Below are 10434 nucleotides of genomic sequence, written 5' to 3' on the forward strand. Positions count from 1 at the left end.
ACTAATAAGCAACATACTCAGTTCCAGTAATGTTTATTGATAGTACTGCATACATGTACAGAGAGCTCTTCCATTTAGACCTTGAAAGAGAAGAGCGTGAGTACCCACTTCCAGGTACTTTATTAAAGCTTCTACAACTATATTGTCCCATGAAAAAATAATTCTGATTGTACTATAAAAATGAGAAAATACAAAACTAAACTCTTCATGACTATTCAAAAAAGAAAACTACTAAAACACCAGGCTTGTTGAGTGTCATTGTCGGTGATGTGATTGAAGCCTGGGCTTGGCATCTATGACAAAAAAAACATAGGCAGAATACAACAAAAGACTGAACATATATATATACATATATTTGTTGCAGATAACCTGAAAACTGAAGCACCTTTTTAAAATACTGTTTGAAGTGAGATGTTTAAGCAGGAACACCTGACAGGCAGCGAGAGTTGGAGTTTTCAAGGAGTCTACATACAATATACCAAGTTTCAGACAAAGAAAAAGACGAACACTTATGAAAGGAACACTTCAGTTCATGATATCAACGGCTTACACATACCAGTATGTATAAGTCTGCACATTCAGAGTAAAGAAAAATACTGTCTATCTAGCGCCTTGAAAAAAAAAAAGTTATTACACCCCTAAAAGTTTTTCCCCATTTTGTCACGTTAAGACAACAACCATCTATGGTGATAGACCAACACACATTACAGCAGAACTGTGCAGCTGCAGAAAAATGGATCTCCATGGCAACGTCCTCTACAGAGGATGAAGCAGGTAGAGACATACTCCAACAACCAAAAGGTAGATGTATGGAGTATGAATCCCAATCCACGCCACTCTTTTGTTTGACTTTGTGTTGGTTGACGTAAAATCCCAGAAAAAGACTCAAAGTTTGTGGTTGCAATAAGACAAAATATGAAAAAATCAAGGGGGGGAAATAGTTTAGCAAGGAACTGTGGGCGTTCTGGGACCGAGCAAGGTTCCCTAAGAGCTTTAAGACGCACTGAGAACAAACTGACGGTAGCTCAGTCAATCAATGCAACCTCTGAACTGAATCAATCACATCCCTTTATGTCACTCATGGGTTGTTAAGAAAGCTCCTGCCCTAAAGCAAGAGAAACATCAAAGACGAGGAACTGGATTAAAAGGTTCATGTGGTCTGAAAAGCACCTTCAGATTGATAGGGATCAACTGTTTGTAAATCAAAACATCCACACAATCGAGTCCAAGTGAGGCATCAGAAATGAGGGCCCAGCCATCACTCGCGCAGACTGTTGATTGAGGCACAGATCTTCAGAGCCGGACCCAGTTTAATGTTCATGGTGGAGATTAGGTGGTCTTCTCTCAGCAGCAGCAGAGCCTGTCCGTCTATTTCCTGCGACAGAAACTGGGTCGCCAGCTCCTCGCAACCTAAACCCAGCAGGAAGCCAAAGAGACGAGTGAGAACAGATGACCTGAATGTATTTAAGCAATCAGAAGCAAACCGCGATCTGGCTGCTAACCTTGAAGCGAGGAGATGAACTTGCAGACTTCTTCCACGCTCCACTGAGCCGGAGTCGCGGACAGGAAGTTGGCCCCTTCGATCAGGAGACTTCCAGGTGCCGAGCTGTCGGAGGGAGGAGCGCTGTGCTCAGCTCTGGAGCACGAGCGTAACGAGCTTCTGGACAGCGAGGAAGAGTCATCCTCCTCTTCCTCCCCCTCACTTGACACGTCTTCTGAGCGACTGGACTCTGAGTGGCACTACGAGGGAGACAGCAGAGGTTAAAACACAAAGCTATAAACTAAACATTAAAATAGTAATGTTAGGGCTGTCATGATAACAAATTTTGCCGAACGATAAATTGTTCCAGAATGTATTACAATAAACGATAATATTGTTTTGAGACTATTTTGAAGTATTGCTTTGATAACGGCATAATAATGCAAGTTCAACCTCTAAACGTCCAACAAACTTTAATTTTGTAAAGAAAACTTCACAATGGAACTGGAAAACATCCAAAAACACAACAACCAAAAACTACATAAAACAGAAATGTTTTGTTAAAACCAAAACCATAAATAAAATTATGATGTCTATGAATGTAAATGATCACTCCCCTTTTAATTTATTCTACTAATAATTGATGAATTGCTTACACTGACAGGCTTAATTAATGTTTCTTGAGAGTGTATGTTCACACTTTTCACATATCACATATTCAAACGTCTCTGAACTTCAAAATTTTAAAGACTTTTCAGTCAGTTTTTCTAACTTTTTATAAATGTATTGAAAAAAATGTAATGTAAAGACTGAAAATTTAAAGGTTTTAACTAAATATATGGGAATAATCCAAATCCCAGGGTTCACATCTTCTTTAGCACAAGGTTCCCAGAGTGAACCGAAAGAGCTTCTAATAGATCTAGATGGCAAGTTTTTCCTATCATATACAGATTTTTTAAAATAATTTGGTGCTTCAAAATGTGAACTATGACTTTGCTTTTGTTTTATTTAAAAGTAGCAAGAAAAAAAAAACAATCTTACCTTGACAGAAAGATGCTTGCTTGATACTTTACTGTAGGTGCTATTTGAACTCCCCCGTCGGGATGGACCTCTGCGTTTAGCAGAGCTTTCTGTGGGGTTCGAAGGTAGCGGCGGCCCCCCACCACTCCTCCCTCTGCTGGACTTGTAGTGCTGGCTGCAGCTTACATTATACCTGAAGATCAAGAGGGTCAGTCTGCAGCAGCTCCAGTAAATCACACTGGAGCTTGGGGGTATGAACACTTTTGCAAGGCAGTGTAACAGTATCTTTATGAGGAATGAAAGTCTACCTCTTTGCACAAGTGTTTGAACAGAACCTCTTTGATCCCCTGAACTGGCTGGCAGGAGCAAAGCATCCACAGTACTCACATTTCAACACTGAGAGATAAAAAGAAAATATTCAGAGCGCCGACCCGTAAAAAGGAGAAAGTAAACCACAGTAAATAAATAAATCTTTACTTACATGGAGGACCGTTCTCTGTGCGGCCAACCAGAGCAAAATCTCTGTCTTTGAGGAGTCCAGCAACCTGCCAAACAACAGAGAAGTTAGAAAGAAACTTATTTCTAGTATTCCTACATATGTTTTATAAAGACCAAAAAAAAACAAAAAAACTCACTAACGTCTGTTTTAAAATATACAAACTTTCACTATAAATTTGATATGCAGTGAAATATTGCTAAGAATCAATGTAAAACAACAAGGAGGGAGATAAAAAAGCAAGGATACAAGGGTAAAAGGACAAGGAAACATAGTAGTAGAAGAAAGAGGAGGTTCAAGGAAAGATGACACATGGAAGCAATTAATAAAGAAGAAACAAAGAGAGGACAAATGGGAGGAATGACAAAATATTGGAAATAAAGACAAGCAAGGAATAGAGATAGGATGCAGGGAAGATTGGGAGGAAGGAAAAGAAAGAGCACTATAAAGAACAGTATGGAAGAGAAAAAAAACAGAGGGAGAAAGGACACAATGAAGAATTAAACAAGAGGGACAAGAGGAAAAAAGAATGGAAAGACACGAGGGATGTAGAAACGAAGGACAAAAAGAGATGACATAAGGGAGGGAGGAAATAAGCTAGGACATAGGAAGCATAAGAGAAATGAAAAAATAATACAAACAAATGGAGAATAGAAGGAAGGACACACTACTTAGACATATAGGAAGGGAATAAAATCTGAAAATACAAACAGATTCAAGCCAAATTCCAGATTTTTGCATAATTTCCAGAACTGAGTCGGAAACCTGCACCTTTCACCATAAAGTTTTAACATGCAGATCTGGAAGGGATCGCTTACAGGGAAGGGCTCAGCTCCCTCTTGAATAACAAAGCCCTCGATGAGATGAGTGAGGACTTGAGGTTTGACCACCGCCTGAGGAACTTTGTCCCCATGACCGCCTCTGGACAAGGGCAGAGGCAAGGACAACGTCGGAGGTGCGGAGAACGCGGCATCAACAGCAGGAGCTGAGGAGAAATGGAAGCAAGACTGAAACAATTAATAAATGAATCATGATTAATCAATTATTGAAATAATTTTTCAACTAATTAACTAAACGACTAATTCTTAACTGAAGTATACAAACGCAATAAAACACCATTTGATGAAAAAAAACAACATATTCAGAGCAGTAATTAAGCCAAATTTGAACAAAATATTTCAAATTTTGTTACTATCTTTGATTTAAGGTAATAACACCTTTATGTGTTAAAATGTTTTACCCCAAAGTCTTCAAGAGGCATTTTTTATATACACTAAAGGAATGCTATTCCTTTGCATTTTAGGCAATTAAATGTTTATTTTCTCATTTTAAAAAATGAAACAAATAATCTGTTTATTTCCATATGTTAATGTACTTCAAACATTATAGAGAAAAATCTTAAGTAGTTCAATGAAAAAATTGCAGAATGTGCCAATTAATCAATTAATTGTCTGAATAATCAACAGATTGATCAGTTACAAAAATAATTGTCAGTTGCAGCCATAAATGGACGATATAAAGTTGAGAGAAATTCAAATTAATAGATGGTGAACTCGTATTACCCAAGTCCTTTGTGGGGGCCGGAGATAAAGGAGGAGCTGCGTCCTTCATGGGGGCAGAATCTGATGCTTCCAACATCTCATTTGGCGCATCACTCTCAGATTTTCTCTTCAGAGAGCCGACCAACGGCTTTGTCTGAAAGCATGTGAATAAAAAAATACATTATGAGACACCAGTTATCGCTTTTTTAAGCTTGAACAGAGCAGTTCATTCTGATCCTACCATGGCAGCACTGCTGGGGACTGAGCTAACCGCCACACCAGATGGACTCTCCAGAGCCGCGTTGCTCCGCGCCTGAGCCAAAGCCACAGCTTGTGCATTTCCTGCCAAGCCCTGCCTGGCTCCCACCAGCTGGACTGGGATGTGTGGAGGGTTATGACCCCCGACGTTAGCCTGACTGTTGCTTGGTGGCGCTGGCAGTATGGGAGGCGGCTGCCGAGGCGATAGCTGTACGGGTAAGCGGTGTCCCTGAGCCGTCTTGGGCTGTATCGGGACGGGACCCTTTTCCATGTTAGCGTTGGCCTGCTGAAGGGGCTGCACCACCAGAGTCTGTGGGTTCATGCTGGCCTTTGGGGCCACAGAACCGATTGGGTAGCCCTGGGTGGAGGTAGTGACATTTGAAGTGGGCACCAGGATGACGGGGGAAGACGGGGCCAGGAGGAGCTGAGAGAGGGGGAGCGCTGGGGATGAGGAGGAGGACGGGGCCACAGAGGCTGCAGGGGCCACAGTCATGGCAGCCTGGTTCCCAGTCTTCACAGTCAGAGTGCTGGAGGCAGACGGCTGATTAAAGCTGGCTTTAGCCATCTGCTGCTGCTGAGAGAAAGTCTGCTGCTGCTGCTGAGCGAGAGGAAAACTGCCGGCATCCTTCCTCTCTACAGTTTCAGCCTTTACAGCGACGGCTTTGGCGTTAGAGGCACAGTGTAGAGCCAGGTTCTGCACCTTAGAAGCAGAGAGACCAGACAGTTATGGTGAAACAGCGTTTTCCCTTAGCTGTGGCGCCTGAAACTAATCTTTAAATAGATCAGACCTGGTCGTTGTCAGCCTGGGCACATGGAGTGGTGGAAGCAGTGTCATGCTGCTGCTGGGGTTGTGTTTGTGTCTGAGCTACCGTTGCTACGGCAGCGGTCGTCCCGCCAGGCATGAAGATGAGCTGAGAGGTAAGCGGATTCCTTAGAGAGCGGTTCACCTACACAAAGACAAGAAGATATGATCAGACTGTCTTCTAACCACATGATGAAGAACTTGTAGGACTCAAAAACTGCTTATTACCCTGGTTTGATTTACTTACACTAGACTAGTTATCCAAATACTAGGATTCTACACAGTTTAGAACTGAAATTTTCCATCACACTGTTCCTACTGATTACTTTGGATGGGATGCCATAGAAAGTGCTGGAGTAACCAGTTTTCTCTGGCTTACAGCATAGATTGACATAACACCGGCCCATATCATTATGATACAATATGTATATATATAAATATCCCTACTGCTTTAACACTGTGAAAAAATGACCACATTGCTGACATTGTTTCTCTGCTTCGGTTAAACACCCCACAATCCTGGGTTGCATCACTATCAGTATCAAAAAAACTATCAACTTAAACTGAAAGCCAAACTTAACAAGAACATTTTTTTGTTTACTTTTCATTTTATCAGCTGCCCCTCATGTCTTCAGGAAGATAGGTCCATAATTTACAGCAGCAGGAAGAAAATTCTGCGTCAGAGTGAGGCTTAACTCTCCCGTTAGATACGAACTGAACATAGAACACATAAATCTAGTTATTGGTAACATGTGTGTGCATTTTAAACTCACCCTAAGATACATCTGTCCCTGTCCTGCAGAGTTTCCACCCAACAGCACTGACTGGTTGAGAGCTGTTGTTGTTGCAGACGTAGCCGGACCGTGTGGACGAGGACTGCTCATAGTCCCACCGGCAGATGTAGTGCTTAAATTAACCTGCAGGAAGCATAAAAAATATAGGTTTCTATAAAATCCTGAAACCTGGTAGAAGATTAATCCTTAAAATTTTCAACGAATAAACTTACAGTGGTGGGAGCCGGCGAAATGCTGTTACTTGGTGTATTGGACTGGCGACTAGCTGCAAGTGTGGCCTAGTTTAAAAAGGGAAAGTAAAGCTAAGTAAGTAAAAATCGGGTTAAATGTAATGTAGCTAATTTAAAGACGTAAATAGCAAAATGCTGTGCAAAGAAAAAGCTATAAAGCGTTCATAATCAGCACATCCAACAAGATAAGCTGAAGAAATAATAATAATAATAAAAATCTTTTATGGGGAAGTTTTCTTATACAATGATTTCTGCCATAACTGTACCTGTTGCACAGCAAAGTTTTGTAGCTGGGCCGTATTGATCTGCTGCTGCAGCATGAGCTGCTGGAAGTACTGGGCTGCATTAGGCTGTCTCTGCAGAGCTTGGAGAGCCTAGACAAAAAAAACCAAGACATTGACATAAACGTCTTCAAGATTAATTCAAAGGGTTAATTTAAATAATAATGGACATTTTCACAGTTCATAAGCAATCCCTCACCTGTACAGCTTGTCTCTCATACAAAGACATGCGGGCAATCTGGGGTGCCCGGGAGTTCCCACTTGTCTGAGGGTTTCCGTTTGTGCTGCTTGTGTTTTGGTCTTCGCCTGATTCCATGTTTGCTACTAAAAACAACAACAACAACAACAAAAATTCAATGATTGGAAAGGATTACAAAAGTTTTCTACTCTTTCTACCCATGTATACTTAAAGCTGTAACAATATAAATAAGACACCTTGTTTGAAAAGACACAATCAATACTGAGAAGTGGTTCCTAAACATTTTTTACTTAAAATGTATATAGCTTTTTACAATAAATTGTTAGGATTATTTTTTCTAATTTTAAGTACTTTACATTTTGGTCTGTTATCCTTTCATATATACTTAAATAAAAAAGCTAAAAGTATTTTCAAACTTCCTGAATAAAATGGAAAACAGCTGCATGTGTGTAAAGGAATGCCGAGTTACAGAAGCAAATATATTGTGCACACCGCTATAGCAAATAGGCAAGGTGGTTTACTGATATCAGTGTTTTAAAAAGTTGATAATTTCTGATTCATGTTTTCAAACCAAAAGGTTCAGGGGTTCTAAGACTTATTTTAGGGTTAGAGAACTAGACAGAGGGAAAACAGCTGGTTTTCTCTGGAAAATCAATGAGCAATGGTCCGTGGATTAAAAACCAAAACCAAATCAAATCAAATAAAATGTTTCATACATTTGTCATAGTTTCAATCTTTCTTTTAAAAGAAAGATTAGCATACTACATTGATACTAACATCAAATCTAATAAAATACCTGCAGACGCCTCAATAAGGAGTTCAGTGTGGAACCAAACATATCAAATAAAGTTTCAGATTGCTAAAATGTTCAATTGGAGTCTTGGTGTGTCAGATCAACCAAAGGGTGACATTGTGATTCTTGTTTAAAAATCCCTGTACAATAACTTTGAGTAAATACCAGTTTACAAAAAAATGTGCAACATGATATAATTTCTTTTATTTCAAACAGAAAAGCAACATTTATTCTATCTGCTGATAAAGTATAGAATAATGATTGTAGTTATTTTGCTGTCTTAATATATAAACAATTAATTCAGACGTGGTTGTTGTTTAGAGTTTTAAAAATCTTTGCCTCTCTGCTCTTTACAGAACAGCACAAGTAGATGTTAGTGGTTTAATTAGTCAGGTTCTGGTGGAGCCGCAGATGGCTGTGAAACAGACCAGCCTGTCTCGACACCATCCAAGTGTTTAAAACCCGCCACGCTTGAAAAAAGTCACAAGTTTCTACAATTATCGATCTGATTCACACATTCAGAAATAAATCCGGAAAGCCAAACTTCCAAGTAAGGGAAAATGTAGGAACCCTCCTTTGGTCAGCTGACGTGCAGTGCACAGCAACTATTTGGTTTATTTAACCAGGTAAGTCAGTTTAAAAAAAATATATATATCTCATTTTCTGTGATGACTTGACTAATAGGCAGCTGAAATATACAAACTTTCTTCTTCTTTTTTTTTTTTTTTTACAAGAACACAATTTAAAAAGGATAGTTTTTTGAGACATCAGAAACAGGAGTACTAATCAGGGACTTGTACATAATTAGTTTCTGAGGCTAATTTTGTTTGAGAGGCGCTCTCTTTCAGCCAGCTGAGAAGAAGTGCTTGATAGTAAGTGGGGAGGGGAAGTGATCCTCTAATCTTCTCACTAGGCAGCTGAGAAAACTTTGGCCACTCCAAAACTTTTTCTGGTATCACGTTAAGAGGTGACATGAAGCAGAGCAGAGGAGTGATATGATTGATTTTTTTTGGTATATTTTGAGCCTTTTAAAACCTTTGAGTACATCATTACCAGTAATCAACCGATGCATAATTACTGTCACATAAACACAACCATAAAGTACTCTGCTTGTTTTAACAGTGTACAAAACTAACTATTTTTGAAAATGTAAAAGAAAATAGAGTCAATAAACAATTATATTTCCTAATAATTTATTAGTTTTCAATTTTTTATTAAGACCTGGCAAAAAAACATAAATCAAACTCCTTACTTTCCAATCCTTTCAAGACTGTGTAGATAGAAACCACGGACACAAAATGCTACAATCAGTGTAATTGTAGTGCTGAAATTACAGAACAAACGCTTCTAGCGTCTTTATAATTAAGTAAATTAAAGCTTTAACAGAGATGGTGTGTGTAATTCTGTACTTCAACTCCTAGGGCAATAAACAGCGTTTTCCCCGCCACAATCAGAACTAAAACAATTGTAAAAAACAACTGGCATTGTGGCGTTTTCATTAGCAAATAAGAAGTAAACATTTTAGGTGGATATGAGCAAAAGAGCACTTAATGAAACTTCATAAGATCACGAAAAACCAAGCTTTTCATCCATCGGTGGCTAATTCTTGCTACTTAGTTATTATTCTCCCACTCAGTTATAACGTCAAATTATAACGTTTGAATTGGGATACATGTTGTGAAAGCATCCGAATATTAGAAACAATGTCTTTGGGTGTAAATATTGGAAAGCACTGACAAAGAAAGAAAACATTTGGCGTTAACTAGTAGTTACTCATATGCTAACACCAGTTAGCAACATTAGCTGATTTCAACAGGCAGAAAGTCAACAACTGTAGCTCTTCCAACAGTTCCTTTGGTCTGTAATTGTCCGTTTATTCAAGTGCTTACCTTTCGTGAAGCTTGTCTGTCCTTTTCACAGAACATACACGCATGAAAGTGGACCTGATTTGTCTTTTACACTGGGAACAACGACTGAGCCTTTGAGGATTTTTGCCTGCAGTGAAGCCCCGCCCCCTGCCACTCTTTTTCTTCTTTCTTCTGTTTGTACACTTTAGGGGGCCTCTAGAGGGCGCTGTCGCTCAACTGACCTGTGAATGGACATTAGACATGGACCGAGAGATCATAGGCAGGATCAAATATAGTTGTTGGCGGGAGTAAAAAGTGGGGTTTTTTAGAGCATAAGACACTCGGTTGACCTATTTTACCTGAAACTGTAGACTAGGTGGAAAAAACTTCTAATAACCACCTCAAGAAGCGGGAAAACTTTGGACTGTGTATCATTTCTTGAGACTTTAAATGATGAATAGTGGCCCCTGCTGGCCAAACATATTACGGAAAGACAGATTTTAGAGTACCTTTATTGTTTCTCAGTGAAAAAGTGTACGAGCAGCAAAGTGAGAGGCAAGTCGAAGTACGGAGAACCACACAAAGATATAAAAAACATATATAAATATAATATATATCATAAGAAAAGAAAATGCTGTTATTTTAAAAAAAGCATAGGATTATCTGATTCAGAAAAATATGCAAAGGCATAGA

General features: G+C 39.3%; 1 protein-coding gene across 1 annotated transcript; it reads right to left on the reverse strand.

Moving 5' to 3' along the window:
• Positions 1-16: 16 nt before the first annotated feature.
• On the reverse strand, positions 17-9916 carry phc1 (polyhomeotic homolog 1). Its single transcript, XM_032558916.1, has 14 exons — positions 9784-9916; positions 7102-7226; positions 6888-6995; positions 6604-6669; positions 6371-6514; positions 5584-5742; positions 4779-5495; positions 4559-4691; positions 3815-3981; positions 2982-3045; positions 2809-2896; positions 2522-2693; positions 1503-1740; positions 17-1410 (listed from the first exon to the last, which is right to left on the reverse strand). Exons 2-14 carry the CDS (start codon positions 7216-7218, stop codon positions 1259-1261), a joined length of 2325 nt encoding a protein of 774 aa, XP_032414807.1. The 5' UTR covers positions 7219-7226; positions 9784-9916; the 3' UTR covers positions 17-1258.
• Positions 9917-10434: the final 518 nt, after the last annotated feature.

This window comes from Xiphophorus hellerii, chromosome 3, assembly GCF_003331165.1.
Source record: "Xiphophorus hellerii strain 12219 chromosome 3, Xiphophorus_hellerii-4.1, whole genome shotgun sequence".
NCBI classification, from domain to species: Eukaryota; Metazoa; Chordata; class Actinopteri; order Cyprinodontiformes; family Poeciliidae; genus Xiphophorus; species Xiphophorus hellerii.

What these genes read in the sequence shown, in the direction of transcription:
- phc1 (XM_032558916.1), bottom strand. Translation starts at nt 7,218, where the DNA reads ATGGAATCAGGCGAAGACCAAAACACAAGCAGCACAAACGGAAACCCT. An exon ending in TTTCGCCGGCTCCCACCACT is followed by an intron (nt 6,515 to 6,603) that starts GTAAGTTTATTC and finishes TGCTTCCTGCAG; the next exon opens with GTTAATTTAAGCACTACATC. An exon ending in GTTCATCTCCTCGCTTCAAG is followed by an intron (nt 1,411 to 1,502) that starts GTTAGCAGCCAG and finishes TGCTGGGTTTAG; the next exon opens with GTTGCGAGGAGCTGGCGACC.